General features: G+C 33.3%; 1 protein-coding gene across 2 annotated transcripts in view; it reads left to right on the top strand.

Moving 5' to 3' along the window:
* Nucleotides 1-21,594, top strand: part of CRISPLD1 (cysteine rich secretory protein LCCL domain containing 1) — a 43,521-nt gene that overhangs the window by 13,355 nt on the left and 8,572 nt on the right. Inside the window, exons 3-12 of one of the 2 annotated variants that reach the window (XM_036887522.2) lie at nucleotides 12,794-12,912; nucleotides 13,238-13,370; nucleotides 14,553-14,668; nucleotides 15,365-15,465; nucleotides 17,118-17,258; nucleotides 17,431-17,491; nucleotides 17,601-17,667; nucleotides 17,867-17,997; nucleotides 19,649-19,692; nucleotides 19,786-19,858. In XM_036887522.2, the coding sequence (XP_036743417.2) occupies nucleotides 12,794-12,912; nucleotides 13,238-13,370; nucleotides 14,553-14,668; nucleotides 15,365-15,465; nucleotides 17,118-17,258; nucleotides 17,431-17,491; nucleotides 17,601-17,667; nucleotides 17,867-17,997; nucleotides 19,649-19,692; nucleotides 19,786-19,858 (986 nt within the window). Of the gene's footprint in view, nucleotides 1-12,793; nucleotides 12,913-13,237; nucleotides 13,371-14,552; nucleotides 14,669-15,364; nucleotides 15,466-17,117; nucleotides 17,259-17,430; nucleotides 17,492-17,600; nucleotides 17,668-17,866; nucleotides 17,998-19,648; nucleotides 19,693-19,785; nucleotides 19,859-21,594 lie in introns of those variants that run through there. The other variant, XM_036887523.2, reaches the window with a different exon arrangement.

Below are 21,594 nucleotides of genomic sequence, written 5' to 3'. Positions count from 1 at the left end.
CTTACTTCTTTTTATTTCCTTTTAACTAGTTAACAGAAGTAATAAGGTATGACTAAGTTAACAGAATCAAGAAGGAATGATTAAGTCAACTACTTACAGGTAGCTTATTGGGGAAAAGGCAACATATTTCTATTGTTGGCTCATCAATCTCAAAAGCAGAATATGAATATGGAAAAACAATCTAGTAGGCTATGCATGCTTTATATTTTAAGTTTTTAATTAGGAAAACTTTGAAATCAGTCATCAGGAAATTAAGGACTGCAGGTGTTTTTTTCCTGCATAAGAGGTAGGTATGATTTTGAGAATAGAAATAAGGAGTACTTTAGTCCAGTGCTACTCAAACTTTAATGTGCATACGAATCCCCTGGGAATCTTGTTAAAATAGAGATTTTTGACTCAGTGGGTCTATAGGGACCCACTATTCTGCATTCTTAACAAAATCCCAGGTGATACGGCAGCTGCTGTCTGGGAACCCACTCTGAGAGAAGACTTTAAACTTTCTCAGGAGTTGAAATCTAAATTGACCTAGAATTCAAATTCTTTATTTTTCTCCTCCTTAACTATCACATTCACGTTCTCCTTCTTATAAGGTAGCAGCTATATTAATGCAAGAAACCAGGAACTCCTTTTCATTCCTTTTCAAGTAGTACTTAGAAACCAAAAAGGTGAAGACACTCAAACAATAAGATTCTCCAAGGCCTAATGCTTAAATCATTCTAATTGGAGGAGAAGTGGGAAATGAAATGTTAAAATTAGCTAATGGCACAGTTCTGTAGGAAAGTGAAAAGTGAAATGCAGTCAATGCCAGGATGTACTTTAAAGGCCATATGAGAAGGGAGGAGGAAGTGAAGTTTCACATTTAGCAAGTGTGGGGGCAACAGGATGATAGGATAATGAGCTCTTATATAAGACCCAGGAATGAGCATGAGAGTTATTGTTTATGGACTTTCCCATGTATGTTACTGTTGCATCTTAAACCATACAAACTAATCCCCAACTCAGGGGATAATCTAATAAAGGTGCTGGGAGGATATATATATATATATATATATATATAAAACTATATATATAAAAATATAAAACTATATTTCCTCAAGACATGGCAAACCCATATCTGAAATATTGAGTGATTGACTGATATGCTCAAAGAAACTACAGTGAGATCCAGTGTCGTCCACAGTGGGGAAACAAGGTGATAGAAGCTTTGGGGAAGGGGTGGCTCTGGAATGAAGAGGGAATAAGTCCCATCTAGAGTAGCAGAAGTCCCATCTAGAAACAAAGGGGCTGTTAACCAGAGTTTTGGGAACACAGTGGGCACAACCTAAACAAATTAAAAAACATGCTATTTCAAGAATATCTATGGCATTTCATCTGCCTTGGGTTTTTGATGCTGTACGATGTGTGTGTATGGTGTATATCATACACCAAGCATGGTGTATGATCTCACCAAACCTGCTTGCCCTTGCAGATGTGAGGATGCCTTATGCCCTCTTGCTTGCTCTCTAATGAATTTCTCCTCTTCCTTCAAGACTATCTAAATAATCTGCTTTTGTCTAAACCCTCCATACAGAGTTAGGTTCCTGCCTCCGTTCTCTGGCTTCCACAGCATTTCATACTTGCCTCTGCCTCTGTTTATTTACCTCCTTTTCTCTTTCTCTAAGCTTTATATTCCTTTGCAGAAAGGGACTGTGATTTAGTAATTTTGTACTTCCCAGCTAAATGGCTGACAGATGCTCTAAATTCAGTTTATGCAAGTTGGAAGAAAAAAAATGGAATGAGAAAATGAAAAGACTAGATTTTCAACAAAAATTTTAAAGTGGGCAGACTGAGAAAGGACTTGATTCATTGTTTTGACAAGAAAATACAATTAAAAATTGCAAAAGCATTATTTTCAATGAAGGGTTTTATGTTTTACTTAATTCACATTTTTAAGTTGAGTAGCATTTTGGTTAGGTAAAACCATTCTTTAGTAAGTATGACAGGTGGTTAAATTAGCATTGGGTTTCAGTGACTTTCAGAGTTACATTGGTTTACAGACATCTCTGTCTTAAGAAGTAGGGATGGCCAGGTCTTTCAACAAGTAGGAGAGTCTTCCAAGAGATATGATAATCAGAATGTGAACGCTTTTTGCTGGAGAACTTTTAAAAATGTATATCACAATGTGCTAAGAAGTACAAATTAATATATTTTAAAGTGCATGAAAATCTTAAAGAACTTCAGAGTAAAACTATAACCAAGAAAGGCTTCCTACTAAAGGTACATTTTGAAATAGTATTTGAAAGACGTTGCAGTCATTGAGTCATAGGGACTGTGGTAGAGAACATTCGGCTAATGAGAACCTTATCAGTAAGGTGTTGATATGAAAATAGGGGTACAGTTGATTGAAATGCAAAGACATGGCAGTCACCATCCATGAGAACTGTGTCAAACCTCTAATATGGAGATATTTGAGGACATATTTTCCCAAATATGAAGAAAATAATTTTATTCTGTCAAGTGTGAATCATGGCATACTTGAGCAGCATAGTCTTATTTTTCTTCTCAACATACATACAAACAGTTCGTTTAACATAATGTGGCAGTATTATTTTGACTCTTTAAGAGAAATAGTTATTACAAAAGATTTCCAAACTTTGGATTTATTAATGCTTTTAAAACTATTCCTGTATGTGTACATATGTATGTGTGTGTGTATACATATCTTACCTAAATTTTAGGGTTGCTTAGAGGCTTCAATGGAAATATCATCTTGGAAATTTAATACAGAGGTCTTAAGTTAGAGAGTTTATTGTCAATAGACTCAAAGTAAAGCTAGGAGTAACTTTAAACTTTGTTTTATAATTAATACTGTGTTAAATTTGAATTCTAAAAAGATTATTTACTTTTTCATTGGAACTTTAGGTGGCAGTGATTATCTTGTTTTTCAATCATTCAAAATTGTGGACTTCCACTTTTTCATTAGTCCCATTAGCAATGGATCATAAAAAGGCTACGTGAATCACAGCAAATTAAGCAGGTACTTAAAGGAACAGGAGAGTAGGAATATTTATTAAGATCTAATAGGTAACAGATAATATGTTAGGCAGTTTACTAATGCAAACACTGTGAGATTTTTTAATTCTCAAATCTTATTTCTCAGCAGGAATAATATACCACCACCACAGTAAAGATTCAACAGAAGAAAGCTAATGAGGGGTTTGTCTGCAGAGTTGTGGACAGGGCTAAGGTAACCTACAAGAGATGGGGGGCATTTAGGCTTAACTGGTGCTGTCACAGCCTCATGAGGACAGCAGCCTGGAGGGCAGGGCTGTGTGAGAGGACACAGTCACCATCACAGTGAGGCAGAGGATGCAAAGGGGATGAGTGGGGCTGGTGAGGGCACAATGCATGCTCAGATTCACCTCCCACCCTCAGGCTTCTGCTTTTCTCTTCCACTGGCCAAATCCAACTGGAATCTGAGGTCCAAGAGAGCCTGGAGTAACTCAGTGTGTCAAGATGAGTCTTTTGGGACATGGAGAATGGCACTTAGGGGCCAAGAATGGCTATATGGAAATAAATGAATAATATTTAACACAATATTCTTTCTCAAATTTTCAAATAGGGACTTTTGGAAACCATATTAAAAAAAATCTTCATCTTAGTCTTAAGTGTTGAAGAAGACAAAGTTAAAGGCATATTCCTAAGGGATGCTTAAAAATCTGATTGAGAATGTTGTGGTTATTAAACTAGCTTTGAGCTTCCTAGCAGCCAAAGCAAACAGGAAGCATAACAATTTATCATTCTTGAGGCAGGATTTATTAGTGAAAACCTAACACAGAATTCTCAATATAGGAGCGGTGAGCCACTTAATATAGAAGTTTCATTAAATGTGTGAAACATACACATTTGAATGTTTCTTATATTGGCCTTTGGTTTAAACTGAAGCTATGGTGTTAAACTGTAGGTTTTGGTTTCTGTGTGTGCATAAACTTTATTTTTTACTAATTTGTTGAAGAAAATTTTCAATTGTTAACCCATCTCTTTTTCTTTTTGAAAATTAGAAAACCATCCCTAAGTACAATAAATAAAAGCAATTAATATTTTACTTTCAAAACCCAAGTTGTTGTTATTTTGATATTTAAATATAAAATATAAACCAAATACATAAGTAGATACTATAGCATAATTTATTATAAGAGCCTATCTTTCCTACCATGTACTTTTTTAGGTTTGAATTTCAGATGAGTCTTGCTTCTATTTGAAATTTATGTTATAAATAAACCAAAACACAGGTGTTAATTCTTATGAATTGAACCATTACCTTAGATCAAGTCTTAAAGAATCAATAAATGGTGCCTTCTCAATTACTAAAGGATTCTCTTAAATATTGAGATCTCTTCAGACTTCTCAGACATAGTCTTGAAGACTATTAGCTACTCTTATAAATGACAGTAAAAATAATGAAGGCATCATAGCCTTGGATTTTTCACTATTTAATACAAAAATATGACATTTACAAAAATAATCTAGATTCAGTTTTTCAAGGATTTACCTTTTGCTTAAGGTAGGTGCATTATAAACACCCTTCCACCTCAGTTTATATCACATGTATATGTTTTAGGCAGAGAATTTAGGCGCTCATATCTCTGACCCAAGTCACTGTGGGTTCCCAGGCCAGCTGTGAGATGAGAGATTATCAAAGATTACATAATGGCAATATATTATGTGCTATATTTTATATTAGGTGTCATGGAAAAACACACAAAAAGCATGAGACACAGTTTTTTAATTTAAATTCTAGTTTGGAAATTAAGACCCAAAGCACTAGAGACAGATAGGAAAATATATAGTAATTGGCAAATTGTGTATTTAAGAAGGTTCAGAGAAGGGTGAGATTAAATGGAAGGCTATATGGAATGACTTCCAAGAGGAGAGAGAATGTGAACAGGACTTTAGTGAAAGGATAGTCTCAGTAACTGAGGGTAAGAAAGAAAGAACAGTTCCTTTTGGGGAAAATCTCTGATGGTTTCAATGACCAAGAACTATGAATGGACAGGTGCTAAAACTTTGCTATTCAAAGTGTGGTTATTCAATGCGTGGTCCTGGCAATGTTGTAGCTTAGATTTCTCTGCTGACCTACCAAATCAGAATCTGTATTTTAAAAAGGTCTCTTGGGTATTTATGAGCTCTTTAAAGTTCCGGAGAGTTTGCTGAGGAGGACAGTTGTTGAAGGGAGGTGGGATATAAGTGAGGTTGGTAAGTTATGACCAGAAGGGGAGGCCTTGACAGTGAGATGAGATGAGATCGATCTGTAGACATTCCGTAGAAATGTAAGAATTGTATGGAATTCATGTCTCTGCTGACTCAACAAGGACAGTCTACCCTTCATCATGTATTCAGTCTGCATAATACTGAAACAGTGGACCTAACTGAAATTATCTTGGGAGTTTATCCACAGATTAGGTTTTCATTTCAAAATGTATTTTAATTTTAATGAGATGAAGGGGCAATTCCCTAAACTAGTAGGTTGCTACTTTTTAAAATACTTAAGGCCTTGTTTTAAAGTGGATTTTAAGTAAAATACTGCTACAGCTGTCTCACATCTCTAACTTCCAGGAGACCCTAATAAATGCATTGCCCGGAGGTAATGTTACTTTTCTGTACCTGGCGAGGCTTCTGTACCCAGTTGCCTTTGAAATCTGAGCCTTGTGCATTTTCCCTTTAACAAGAAAGTCTTCTCAGAGGAGGTGAAGCACAGTAGTTAAACACCGAGGTGGTGTCGAGTTGTGAGGCATGTATTATTACTGTTTTCCATAGCGCTTTTTATATCAGATGATTTAGAAAAACACCATACACTCTTCCAGCATAAACTCATTAACTTATTTATTTATTTCACTGATGTCAGTCTCTTTATTGTAGTTCTAATAACACCAACAACAGGGAGAAAAGAAGGTGGGTTTAAAGATTTTATAATGAGGCTTTATATTTGAAATTTAAATCTGAAGTCTCATGAACTGTCAAATATGTTCCCTAGAATAATAAATAACAAATATTACCTAGACTGATGAATTCATTTTTGAAGGTCAAGTTATTGCTATTGAGAGGATCACATCGACAGTTTATCCCATCAGATTTTGGGATTGCATGTTCTGATTTAAACAGGAGAACACAACAGTGATTTGGGGAGGGATTTAGTTTTGACATATAATGGATAATTTATAAACCTGTTTGTCCAGAAGTGGTGGCACAGCAAGAATTATCTTTTACCAGTGGTATTTAGAAAGATAAACTCTCTTTCTCTCTGATTTTCTTCAACTGCTTCTACATTCATGAGTTGGCTGAAAAAACCCTCATGTTGCTTTTAGCTTTGCATGTAGGAGTCTATGCCCTATTTTAATGATATTACTTGTGGTTTTTACGCTGAAGAGTGACCTAGTTTAAACTTTTCCTGAGAATATCTTCTTGTTTTATTGAGTTAAGTTTCAGTTGTATTTATCTGTTTGGGACAATATTAAAACTTTACCAAATAGAAATGTTTCAGAAAAATTGAGCTCTGCTTTAGCCTTATAATTGGAAGATGTGAAATCTTTTTAGTTTTGTAATTTTGAAAATCACAAAACAGCTTTTGTTCATTAGTTAAGAAATGCTGTTAGTTGTCATGAGAAAGATTATTTTACAGTTTGTAAGTTCTAATGGAGATCTACAAGCAATACAGGGCTTTCTATGAGACTATAAATACAAAATAATAAAATTTCAAAGTTAAAGAAATTAAAGAGACTTATTCCAGCTTCCTAATGTTGCAGATATGGAAATAGAAACTGAATTTGACACAAAGAGATAAACTTGCAAGTGCCCAATTTTAATAGGAAAGAAAACTCTTTCAGGGTGTTATTATGTATTTTAATTACCCATAATTTGGGTAATTTTTATCTCTAGATAAGAAAACAAAAAGAAAATTTATCACTAATAACCTCACTTACAAATATCCAGAAGACATAGCACTAGGGAACAGTTATTTTCAATACCATTGAAAGCTAGAGTGCTATTACTACTTAGAACAGAACTGAAGTATGAAGTAGACTTGGAGATATGATGGTGGTATTCGAGTTAAGTGTGCAGATGTATGCGTCTCAAGAGAAGGATGTTCATTTTTCAAAATGTATTGCAAAAGCTTAGTTTTTAAAAATAATTTCATCATACTATTTCTAGTTTTCAGTGGTAGGAAGTTAAGACCTGTGCTTCCAGCCTAGGTTTAGACTTCCAGCGTAATTGCCTTTTCAACATCACTGTGGTTTCATAATGTTATTACTTTGCCAGAGAGCAATACATATTTTAAAGGTCTGTATTAAATTGCAAGTTGTAGCATGGACTAGTGTTTAATTGTTATTTAATTAGGCTGCTTAATAGTATAATATTCAAACACCACTTTTTTTTGCATCCATTAAGGCTATCTCAATTCTTCAAAAGGTTTAATGAATTAAAACATTATTTCTGTATCATTTAGATACTCTTTCATATTAATTAATTCCTTTTTTCCAACATTAATTCCTCTTTTCCAGTTTTTTTAGAAAAACTTTATCTTAACTATTTAGACATTTTCTCAGCATGTTTTTGAAAAGACCTATTATAGCTTTATCAACATAGGTGGAGCTTTCTAGAATGGTGGAAAAATCTGGCAGTCTTGCTTCTACTCAGAATGGCATTTAACAGTATGAAATTGTGTGAGAGTTTCTAGTCAGAAAATTATTGCTGTTTGTATTTAAAGGTACCAGATAATGCTGGTCAGTTTCCTATGAAAATTTCTTTATTCATTGATAATATTTTACTCACTGGTGAATCTAATTCTATAAAATAAACTATTTAACAACTTCAGTGTCACTTAGGGATGTCTCTTTGGTAGACAAATTATTCTGGTACCTTTGCTAAAAAGTGCTTACCAGTAGTTCTGCAGACTAATGGATGTCCACCATCTCTACCCCTACCACCTAACTTTGGGGTAATTTATATCTGAAGAGTCTTAATAACACAAGTTTATATCGAGCAGATAATCTCACAAGTACATATTCTATGGAGTATAAATGATTAATATGTTTTTTTTTAACATTAGGTATTCTGTGAAATTAATGTTTTGATTTTTATTTGAAACAGAATCCACCTTTCACTTTGTTGTTGTTCTTTTTTTTTTTTCTGCTAACATCATTTTGAAGCTTCAGTTACAAGGAAATGCTTGTCTTCAGACAAATTCTTATTACTAATTAACACTGGACTTCAACTCTTTTTTAAGGTACTATAATCATAATTCTGAAGCCTTAAAGATTAAACAGTTTCCAGGGCATGGACTTTTAAATTATGTGAATCTGGATAGAACTGTATATTTACTACGGCTACGAAGATATATTTGAAAATACTCATTCTTAAGAGAGAATACTATTCTCAGTATCAAAGAGAAAGAAAAAGTAGTATCACTAATGACTATTTTTGCCTAATATACCATTATACAGCTTACTGGTAAGCTAGCAGTATTGATTCTATTAAAAACCACATTCTTGATTGATTTCCAGCTTTTCCAGCTGTCATTGGCTGTCTGTTATTAGAGCAGGACAGCAGGTATTGTGGTAGAAATATGAATTGTATACGATCAGTAATGTTTCACAAAGTATAGCAGTCAATGGAACTTTCTGTACATGCCGAGATAGCTGCATAAATTCCAATTTCTACAAGTATGATACTTCAGTGCTAAAATTACCGTATAGTTCTAAGTTTACTTTTGAAAGTCCTTTGTTAATACTTAACAAATATTCTTTAAGAGTTCTCATACACACCACAGAGGAAATGATAGAGCCTTCGTGTTGCGCTGGCTTAAAAATATCACTGGAGACAAAGAATGTCAATAGGGGTCTACATGTTTGTTTTAGTAATAAAACTTCATCAAACACTATTCTCTAAGAAAGAACAGCTTACAGATGTAGTTGGGAAGTAAAGTGGTTTTCATTTCTACACATCTCAAGTACCCACTTTATAAAGAAATAGTAATTTTAAGTGTGGTTTGGCTTTAAATTAGTGCTGGGTGAATAGTTCAGTGAAAAAAGAAAAAAAGAAGCCTGCAGGCCATTTTGATCTTATTTATCTGAACTTAAGTAGAAATGTGTAGAGACGAACCTGCATTTAAGTGGGATGAGTATAAATTATTGGCGGTCTTAAAACCTGAAATCTAATGTGGCAGCATAAAAATATACATTCCATGTGGTTATCTTGGTATGATAATATTTCCCCAGGAAAACTCTATTTTTGATAAGTTTTTTTTTTAAAGAATCTCTTTGCTTTGTATTGTTGAACTTGACCTAAACACCTATGCTTGGTTAGATTCTTTAAATAGATAATTACTTTTAAATTCGTCAAGTGAATTACTATTTATTAAATATTGACAGTAAATTTTAGTTGCATGCCCTCCTGCCCAGTTCTTATATTAAAATAATGTATGCCCCTATTTTAGCATTATTATGGTTCATCTGATATGCTTTCCTCCTTGTTTTTAACTGATTAAATAGAAAACTTGTGCCTTAAAATCAGGTTATCCATAGTAATATTCAATAGTGGAATTTTAGCACTGGTAGGGACCTGAGTTGTCTTCTATTTCAACTGACACATTTTACATATAAGGACACCTAGCCTAAAATATTTGAATGATAATTTTAGATTTTATTTTGGTTTCTATGTGACAGATATGTAAACAAACTTTTGAAATATAACATACTGTGAATTTGGAACTGGTTGTGTGTCTACTCTAAAAAGGATTAATCTCCAATTCACAGGAAAAACTGGCATCTAAGATTGTAGAATCATGTGTCAAACAAGGTTGTTAAATTGACCTCAAGTAAAGGTTTGAACGTCTCTTCCAAGGGCTGGCTGGGTGGTTCTCACTCCCATCTCTCACAAGCTGGCCGTGACCTGGACCTGCCGACCGACAGGCCTTGTGCCTGGGCAAGGAACACTCAGCAAAGGCAGCTCTTCCTGCTTCCCTCTCAGTCTCTGTGTCTCTCCACATTGTCTTTCCAGCTACCTCTCCACAAAGCGGGACTCCTGATTTGTTGGCTCAGGTCTGTCAAGATGTGTTTCTTAAAAGAGAAAGACCTGAATAGAGGCTGCATTTCCTGACCTAGTCTGAGAGGTGTCACAGTATGTCTTATTAGAAGGGAGTCACCGTTCAGCTCAAATTGAAGGCAAGAAGAGGAAATTCAACTCCACCTTTTGTGGGAAGAGTGTTTTAAAATGATTACAATGTTTTAAGGCTTTTTTCTGTGTGTGTGCCACCTAGAAACTATTTGCTTTTCTTTTGGTTCCTGCTTCTCTGTGAATAAAAGGTTGCTAGATTTAGAAACCTATGGATAAGTGAAGTTTTGCTGTGTGTATCACTAAAGTACTATGCAAGAACCCAATTTCCAGGTTGAAGAGAAGAATTTTTCTCTTAAGAGCAACTTAAATTCCAGGGACCTAACTCTACTTGGAAACAGATTGCTTTTGAAAGATGACTCTCTCTCCAACTTTGTGGATACAAAAGGACATCAGCATCTTATTTTTTGGGACTTCAGCCAATTCTTTGTTTCTCTAATTTGTTTGGGTAAATAATGACAACAATTTGAAGTATGCCTTAGTGTAATTATATAAAATATATGATTATAAAATTGGATCTAATTTAAGTAATGAATTTAATTAATAATATTTCCATATTTGGCAAATAAAGTGCTTCCTTAAAATTTATTTATAGCACACATTTCTGATGTCCATATCACAAACCAGTCATCCTGAATATTTGATACTAATTCAAAGTAATATTAAAGCTTTTATGACTTTTATGAAAATCAGGTATTTTGGCTGCTCTTAATTTTTCAGTTGCATGTAAATATACTTTGCATTTTAGCTAGAAAATAAAGATGCATAATTCTAATTTTGTATACATTTTACTTTTTAGGTTTGAAAACATGATTTTATATATTTCAGATCTACAGTCAAATAAAGAATGTTCATTTATAAAAAAAATATACAAATGAATGAAGAAATTTCTCCTCTCCACGCATACTTTTTCTTCCTTCCTCTCTCTCTCTCTCTCTCTCTCTCTCTTTCTTTCTTTCTCTGCTTACTCACTAGTGTCTTTTCCTTTTTACCTATAGTCATAATTAGGTTTCTTTCATCCTTTAAAAATCAAGCAAACAAATTGTTGCCAGAGTCTGGTATCTCATTTTATTAAGCTTCTGCCCATCTCTCTTCTTCCTTTCTCAAGCATTAACAAAACAACCCCCACTTTCTGGTCCCATTTTCCCTACTTCACTAACTCACTGTTTTTTTCTCCCTTTCAATTTTGATAACCCCAGAATTTTCATTCCTCTTTTCACTCCATAGCATCTTCCTGAAGAAATTCATCTCTGAATGAATAACTTCAAAATTCATATCCTCAGAGCAAGTTCTTTGCCCAGAACCCAGCCATCCATTTCTGCCATCTACATGTATCACAGACACCACGCACAGCACCCTTGAAATAGGCAGGAAATTCATAGACACCCACTTCCATCACAGCCATCTATTGATACCTCTTTCTGTAATTTCCCTCTCCCAATTTTGTAACTCATCAGTCTTCACCTCTTTCCCCTCCCACCACCTACCTTCAGTTATCCATCAACTTCTAGGAATTTAAATTCTGAAACATTATGTCATGTCTGCTCTCACTGTAGTTGGTGTCCTTGTGTCCTAGTTCAAGAACATGTTTTCTGTCCTCTGAACATGCCCAGAGTCCTGCCCTTGTGCCAAGATCAAACCCAGTTTTACCTAACTCTATTTTTACCATCAGACTTAATATACTGCCTTTTTTCCAAACTGGAAAATTGAATAATAACCCATGGCATGCAAATTAAGTTCAGTAATAATTTCATAATCTTAGGTAGTTCTTTATAATTTATTTAATTAATTAATTTATTTATTTATTTATTTTTGAAGAACATTATGTTTACTAGGCTCTCCTATAATTTATTTTTAAAATAAAAATTAGTCATTGAATGTTTTAAAAAAGTGCATGTATTTTTATAGGAATCAGATTCATTAATCACTTATGTATTCCATAAACATTTATTAATCACTTTGTCTATATGGCAGATAAAGAAAATAGGCCCAAAATACCAGCATGAGTTAAATAACTGCCTCTTAGAAACTCAGCATCTCATGAAACAGATAAACATGTAGACAAATAGCAACAGCTTTGAAAGAAAGGACTATTATAAAATTTTAAGAGCCCCGGCCAGGAAATAACTTCCATCTGAAATAATTGAAAAGGTGTCAATAATGTATTACCTAAATCTGGATTGTGAAGAGTGGGGTCTGTCTGACATAATAATTGAGAGAAAGATGTTTAGGCACAGAAAGCAATGCCAACAAGAGTAAAGAATAGCCTGCTTTATGATAGGGAACAGTGGCACCAGGTTCTTGGACTTTATGTATATGGGAATTTGTTGGAGTGTTTAGACAGAGGAATCACAAGTGCCCTTCAGACAGAGTGAATCACAGAGGAAACCTAAGTGCCCACATAGGGGATTCTGAACACCTGTGGGACAGATTGGAGGGAGAAGAGATGGAGAAAAGAAGATAAGTTAGGAGAGTAGTGCTAACACCTAGGTGAGAGTTGGCGAGAAACCAGACTAAGATACTGACTTTGCAAAGAAGGGATGAAATGTAAGAGCTAAGCAACACTATATTCAGAAGAAATGTCCAAACTCTACATATACATTATTTGTTTGTATCTGTATTTTGTTTTTGTTTTAAACTGTAGACATGGGATATAGAACTGGAAAGATCTGCAGAATCCTGGGCTGAGACTTGTATATGGGAACACGGACCTGCAAGCTTGCTTCCATCAATTGGACAGAATTTGGGAGCACACTGGGGAAGGTAGCTTAAAGTGTAACTTTTTGTTTCTGAAAATATGTGTTTGAAATGAAATACAAATCATCATTGCACATTTTCAAAGGCTAATGCCTAAAAGGGGTCAAGTAATTATGTCAACACAAATAGTAAAAAATAAATACTATACCAGACTGACCAGCAGTACTTTTAAGTAATTTATATATTAGTAATATAATGGGTATCAATATTTAAGATCAAGAACTTACACAAAAATACCTCTCTACCAAACTTTTACAATTTATTTTGCAATATTTAGTTTTAAATTTTTTCCAACTTCACTTGCTGTTTGTGGTTATTTCCTTTCACATAGATATAGGCCCCCAACTTTTCATGTACAAGCATGGTATGAGGAAGTGAGAGATTTTACCTACCCATATGAACATGAATGCAACCCTTATTGTCCATTCAGATGTTCTGGTCCTGTATGTACTCATTATACACAGGTATGTTTTGGGTATATTATATATTATATATTATATATCATGTATATTCCTCTAGATTGAGTTTGTGTAACTATGAGAGAACTTAGGCTACTAAACGTGCATCTTTCTTATGTCATTTGTTATGCCTATTAAAAAAAACTTACATAGATATTGATTTATGTAGAATTGGCTTACAAATTTCTACAATGAAAGTAATTATAAGAAAAAGTCCAAACATCTACTTAAAAAGATTGTTCCACCAAATTATTCCCCAAATCATTTCAACGATCTTATGTATGAAACATTTTTATTTTTTATTTTATTTATTTATTTATTTTTTTAGGAGAGCAAGGTACAGGCTTTTATTTAGAGATATAGTGAAAAGACAGAACTCCCGGCTCACGCCAGGAGGGGACAAGAGAGTCCCTGTATGAAACATTTTTAATAGGGCCTTCACTAAATGCAAAATGAGGAGAAATTTACCATCTTCAGAAGCATTATTTCCCAAAGAAAAAAAACATAGTTTTATTTGCCATGACACTCAATGTCAAAATGTCTACATAAACAACATTTATGTTTTTTTTTATATTTAATGTTCACATTTGGTATTGGATATGTTATAAACTTCCAAATCAAACAACTAAAGGTAGATTCAACTAGATAAAGCTCATCACAGAACTGAGTTTCTAGAATTTCTATGGCTGATTATTAGTGAATATAAAGCAGATTTTTCTGTATGCCTTTGCATGTGACAAGATTAAGATCAGCATTAAACTCCCTAAAAATGAGGGGCATAATGAAAATAATCAACTTTTATAAGAAATTTGACCACCTAAATTTTTGTTCCAATACTTTTTTGTTTAAGGTGAAAAATTCTGTTCCTTTGTTATGGAAGTTTTTCCATAGGAGCATTAACACAGCATTTAGGTTTGTGAGAATTTAACTTCTGAGGTATGTAGTAAATTTGTATCTTGAAGATGCTTATGTTTTATAGCCAGATAGAGTTATTGGCCATAGAACTCTTAACTGAATTAAGCACTTCCCAAAGTCTCAGGAAAAATACCATTTTGACACTGATCCATTTCATTTTGAATGATACAGGTTTGTTTCCCAAGTTCAGGTTTTATACTTTTTCCCTAAGATATGTTGTTGTCTTACTTCATCTCAGCTACTTTTTCTAAACCTTTCTCTTCTCTAATGTAGGTGGTTTGGGCAACAAGTAACAGAATAGGCTGTGCCATTAATTTGTGCCATAATATGAACATCTGGGGGCAGATATGGCCCAAGGCTGTCTACCTGGTATGCAATTATTCCCCAAAGTGAGTAGATAAAACACTGCTTTCAGATGTATATTTTTCTTGACAATGTGAAATAACTACATTCCTGATCATTTCTCATTTCTCACTTTATTGAGTAAAGTTTATTATTTTAACAGTTTACTCAATATCACAACAATTATGTCTTCCTGATGACTAAAACCAGTGCTTTTAAAAGGAGTACAAAAATTGAAAATACCATCTTTGTGAAGACAGGAATCACATTTTTATGCCTTCAGTTTTACTCATTGTACTATTATGTTGTATAAACACTTGATAATTTGGATTTATTAGTGATGAGCAAGTATAGATTAACTGAGAAATGTAGTTTCACCTGTGTAAAAACCATTTGAATTATCATGTTGAAAATATTACCTATCCAAACAACTTAGGGTCAAAACTCTACATGAAAACAAATGGAACATAGGCAAATATCCTATGGCAGAGTTTGTGTTCTGGAAAAGTTTGATTTTGTAATTTTTAACAATATGCATGGCAAATTACTTAGAATTTTTCAAAAGAATGAATAAACAATCTATATTTAAACTTAGTAAACAAAAGGACACTGTGATGAAAGATATGTATTAAATCTACACACCAAAATCATTATTTTGGAGCTGCTTATATAGTAATAATCTACAGTGTCTTATAATTTATGCTATTAGACTAACTCTTAATAGAGTCAACCATCTCTTTCAGGGGAAACTGGTGGGGCCATGCCCCCTACAAACATGGACGGCCCTGTTCTGCTTGCCCACCTAGTTTTGGAGGAGGCTGTAGAGAAAATCTGTGCTACAAAGGCATGTCCTATTGTATTGTCATATTCAACTTGCTTTTATATTTTAATCCAATATCTGCATTAATTTGTGTTTAGAAAACCAAAAATACATTTAATTATTACATGGAGAGTTTCCAGAATTCTATTTCAAGCATTTTGAAGAATTCACTTAAATTATTTTAAATATATTTATAATATGAATAAGTCTACTATACCAATAAGTAAAGGAAAATTTCACAATTATTGCTCATAACTGCTTCTAATTCTACTTTGAAAGTATCTCAGGGTGACAATGATATTTACATTTCTTAAAAGCCATCCTGATACATTGTTGACTAGAGTTATCTCCATAAATGTCATTATTTTGGAAGGACTTAGCAACTTAGCACAGTTTATTTTTAACACTTCAAAAGTTTTTGCCAAAACACCTATCCATGAATCTTACTGCATCATGAAGGAATTATACTCTCTCCTTCTTACTACACAGTATACTATTTCCCATGATAAAGAAACAAAAAGAAGTTATGATAGTATTGTAAAGCAATTGTAAAATACATATCTCAAATGCATTTGATGTCCTTAAAAGTGAATATAAATATGGTGTCCTGTTTCTAGCACATGAAGATAAAACTCATATGGTAAAGCTTTTAGAAGGTCTCATGCTGTTGGGCATCCAATTGAGCCCTTTTGTCCCTTGTACTTTTTCTGAATGATGACTCAGTGAAGATTAATGCAGACTAAGTGTTTTAGAATATATGGGTAAATGCAGCCTTTTTCAGGACTTACAAAGAGATATGTCCTTTTTTTTCCCTTAATGATTTAACTCTCATTAGCTATAATGAGCAGACAAGAAGTAACCATATATTACACTCTGTGAGCCATTTTTAATTTCTGTAAACATTTTTCACTTCTTGTGAGTCTCTTCTCCATCCCCAAATCTCCAACCTAGTTGCCTGTTTACCAATGGCCACTATATTTTACTTAAAGCTGATTTTCCTCTGAATTCATACTTCCCTTTCCTAGGTTCTGAGTTCTTGGATATAGTGAAAGTACCACATCTTTCCAAAATGTACCACTGTGAAGATGTTAATATAAGCCAACCTGGGGAAAAAATATAAATCCAAAGTTTGCATATTCTCTATTGTTAAGTTTAATTTTCTTCACATTGAATTCCATTCTAAGAAAGAAAAACCTTTCCATGGAAACTGATATTGTAGTAAATAACAAGGGTGTGTTAATCCCTTTTCAGGTTGAATTTCCTTTTGGGAGAATTTTAAATGTGATCCTTTGAAAATTTTAAATGTGATTCTCCTGAAAATATGATTTCATTTGGAAAAACAAATTCAAATTCACTAAGCCTTGACTTCATTAGATGACTGTATATGCATCATGTCATGAAAGCCAGTCACTGATACTACTTTGAAACAGAAGCAAATTTAGAATGAGTCCATTTAGTATTGGCCAAATGGAGCATAATTAAATCAATGACTCAAAGGCTTGTCATGTGTTTCATTTGCCCCAATGCAGTACATAAGATCAACACCTTAAGCCAAAAACAGTACTGATTTTTCTAGTTTTAAGTGTTAAAACAGGCATATAAAGGTATACCATTATTGGATAAGTCATACACGTTTAAGATGGATTCATATTTCTTAAATCCATTCTCTCTAACAGAAGGATCAGACAGATACTACCCTCCTCAAGAAGAAGAAACAAATGAAATTGAACGGCAGCAGTCACAAATCCATGACACCCGCATTCAGACAAGATCAGATGATAGTAACAGAAACGAAGTCATAAGCACACAGCAAATGTGTAAGATCTCTGCATTACTTAGAAAAATTTTAAAGCTTATGTAGATGGCATATACAACTGTATTTTAATTTGAACATTTTTAGAATGGCAAAAGGCTTGGCATCAGACTATATATGATGAATCATAGCAGCTTTAACATTAACTAAATTATTTTGGCATTTTTTGTTTTTAGCTCAAATTGTTTCTTGCGAAGTAAGATTAAGAGACCAGTGCAAAGGAACAACCTGCAATAGGTAATATTTATTATTATTCTCAAAATTAACTGGCAAATATAAGAAATATTTTCATTTTATACTGACATTAAAGGAAACTAAACTTTGTGCCTGATTTTTGTTCTTTTAGGTATGAATGCCCTGCTGGCTGTTTGGATAGTAAAGCTAAAGTTATTGGCAGTGTACATTATGAAATGGTAAGTAATACAAGTGTAATTTTGAGGGGGAATAGATCCTTTCATATATATTTAATTTTTTAATTTAAAAATTAAAAATTTATATTTGTGTAGATATTCTGTTCAGAAATGTTTAATTTATATTCATATAAATAGTAACTAGTTGTGTCCTATGCAGAGCTCAATATTTTAACATCTTTTCCCCCTCCTTTTCTCCAAGCAATCCAGCATCTGTAGAGCTGCAATTCATTATGGTATAATAGACAATGACGGTGGTTGGGTAGATATTACTAGACAAGGAAGAAAACATTATTTCATCAAATCCAATAGAAATGGTGTTCAAACAATTGGGTAAGTACTGTAATGATCTTTTGGACAAGATGATTTAAATTGCAGCAATGAGTTAACACGTTCTTTTAGAGAATAGAAGTTAACTTATAAAGACAGAAGTTGGTAATTTTCAAGGTTCATTTCAGCTATATGATTTCCAAAGACTAAAAGAAGGAAAAGTACCTAAAATCAAAGTTGATCTGTTTTGCTTACATAGAGCATGCTGAAACACCACATTTTCTGGAGTGTCATTAAGAATGTACAAATTTACAATTATTCCCGATGTGAAGCAATAAATGTTTTAGCTGTGAAAGAAAATACTCCAGTGAAGGCTAATTCATATTCTCCCTGCCCTGTTTAGGGAAAATGGTTTATTTCATGCATCAGTAACTTTGTTGATACAATAAATTAGATTTATAGGTAAATAAGGATTTTACAAAGTTCTCTAAATATGTAAGACAGTATGTTACATTTGTCCATTTAAATGTAATTTAACTCAATATCAAAGGATTGGTTGACTTTTAAAATGTTTCTCATATTAAATATACTAAATATATTATAAAATACAATATATTTTCATATACAGTATAGAAAGTAGAAAAATGTGGGTTTTTGAAATATCTTTGTAATGCCCTTTCTCCTATGTAAAAAAAATACTAATCTCATATGGAATATGATTTCTTAGGGTATATGACATAGTCTCTTTCCTTTGTAACTATACAATTGCATGAAACATCATAGTGGGGAATTTTTATTAAAAACCCTGCAAGTTTGGTGGAATGTATACTGTTTTGTTGTAAGATTTGATGTGTGGTTTTCAGTTATTATCAATTAAGTAAAAACTTTATAGAAACATTTATAGATTAACTTATTCACTCAGCAAATATTTATTATCTTTAATAAATAATACATATTAGTTATTAGCTTTAGTAAACCAAACACTGAATGTTGCATTAAAAGACATCTTCTTTCTTACTTTCTATTTCTTAACTCGGCTTTTGATTACGTTCATTACAAAAACTCTCTTGAAACTTGAAGGATGTGTCATATAAAAACACTATCACAAGCACATTTGGTAATAGATGTTTTTTGAAAGTTTGGGTTAAAATAAACAATTTTTACATATATATAATTATATTCCTATTCTTATAGTCCTGCTTTTTAATAATGCATAGAATGAAGAGGAATTCAATAATTTATTATAGACATTTTATTTGATACTAGGGGGAACAAAAAGTGAATAATGTACAATTCTTTAATGTACTAACTGCTTTAGTCTTTTAAAAATACTACTCTGTATTTATCACTGTGAAACACTAGTTTTCTTCTGTTGTGACAGGGAATTAGTATGTGGAAAGTTTTTATTTTAATAGGAAACCAATATGTAGATGTAAATGTGTGTTGTTTTATGCTATAATCTGTAAGTTTTTGAGATCAATGTTAAAAAGAGATCATCCTCTCATATCAAGAATGATACTTACTTGGTTTATACTTGAAGGTGATATGTATTTAGCATAAAGAAGGTGATGTATTCTTGTACTACTACTTATTTAGATATTTGAATAAGAAGGTTTTAAGAAGAAACAAAGTGTCATAGACTAAAAAATACCAGAAATTATGTTGATGATGATGTATCTAAGAAAATTGTTGACATTTTTGTTTTTATCTCCAGCAAATATCAATCTGCTAATTCCTTCACAGTCTCTAAAGTAACAGGTTAGCGCTTTTTAAAATCTTTTTACTTACTATTGTGTTACATGTTATTGTTTTCAAAGAGTCTGCTTAATTTTTTGTATTTTAATTCTTCAGTTCAGGCTGTCACTTGTGAAACAACTGTGGAACAACTGTGTCCATTTCATAAACCTGCTTCACATTGCCCAAGGTAGTGTTTTCTGAATTTTCTCATCCTTTTTTACGAGTGAACGTAAATGGGGCTTTTACCCTGTGATGGCTGTTTTGGCCTGAAATTTTGGTGTCTCTCAGATTCCAAAGGTGAATGATCTTGAATTGCTAAGCAGCAGGGAGCAGTGGGACATCACAGACTACATGTACTGCGGGCACTCCAAGTGAGCTCTCTCCAAATGCCAAAGCACTTTCTGCTGTTCCGTAATAGCAGGGCTTATGCATAAACTCTGAGTGTCACATACACTCTGAAGAGTTCTGCCTTAGTTGGCTCAGGCTGCTACAACAACATGCCACAGACTGGGTGGCCTAAACAACAGAAACTTATTTTCCCACAGTTCTGGAGGCTAGAAGATCATGATCAAGATGTAGGCAGATTTGTTTTTTCCTGAGGCTTCTCTGCTTGTTGCAGGTGGAAGCCTTCCCTCTGTGTCCATAGTAGGGAGGAAGGGAGAGAGAGAGAGAGAGCACTTCTCTCCTGGGATCAGGAGCCCTCCTGATGATCTCATTTGACCTTAATTACTTCTGTAAAGGCCTATCTCTGGTCCAGTCATACAGGGAGTTGGGCCTCCAACATGTGAATTTGTGGGGACACAAACCTTCAGTCTATAACAAATTTTTACTGCTGAAACTACAATGATGTAAGTCGTATTTTTAAAGTATTGTCATCCAGTTCCTAAATGAGGTAAATCTAATTGCAACTGCTGAGTTAGAAAGCCCATTTTCTGCCTTTCTTTTATTTTTGTTTTATATGCTTTCTCTTAAAAATTATAATGGATTTTACCTACTATATACTAATGAAGAAAAGTTTTTTTATTTTGACCACACTAGGGTGAGAACTGTTAGAAGTATTATGGCCACACACTATGAGCAAACATAGGAAAAGTAAAGTGTGCCCCTGTGCCTCCAGCATTAGTTCTAGCCACACTACCTACCATTTTAATTCCAGAAACCAGTAGAGATTTAGAGATACAATTGCAATTGATAAAATAGTTACAAAAAATTTGAGGGAGCTTACTATGAGAAGGTTCACTTACTTTGGAAAAGCATCATCACTTTATTCTTTAAAACTGAAACAACTTTTTACTTGAAGAATAAGATTGGTTGCTCATAAGGTAATAAGACTGTGATGGTCATAAAAGAAGTAAGGACTTCATTTTCTATCAGTAAGGTGAGGATAAGCAATGTGATGTGATGATAGAAGCAATCAGTTCCTTCACATAGGAATAGCTAACTTGTTCCTTCTAAAAAACCATATCTGTCTCTACTCTAATACGAGAATACTGTTGTAATATTTTTGGTCAGTTAATTTGGTACATGCTGATTTGAGAACTTAATAATTCCTCAGCATGTGTTTTTAGTGAAATCATAGGATTATGCATTGTGTAAAATAATAAGAGGATCCCCTACTGTTTGAAGTACATCATATATGTTTCTACCATCTGATCACAGAAACTGAATTATGTCAAATATTTTCATATAAAAGTATAATATCCTTTTACTAGAGCTTCACTAATTATGCCCCTTACAGGGGTATACTTTAATTAAGATTTTATTAAATCATGATTTGTTTCATATGGAAAATTTTATAGAGTATTTTTTTAAGATTTTGCAAACACCTGTATTTATAGATTATTTATGGTGGAGACAGGTTGCTAGGTGAAGCTTGTAGATTTTAGCATTGTGATATGGTGAAAGCAAAGCAAGAATTTTAAA

The sequence above is a fragment of the Manis pentadactyla genome, chromosome 3, assembly GCF_030020395.1.
Source record: "Manis pentadactyla isolate mManPen7 chromosome 3, mManPen7.hap1, whole genome shotgun sequence".
Lineage (NCBI taxonomy): Eukaryota > Metazoa > Chordata > Mammalia > Pholidota > Manidae > Manis > Manis pentadactyla.
This window is presented reverse-complemented; position numbering and strand designations above follow the sequence as displayed.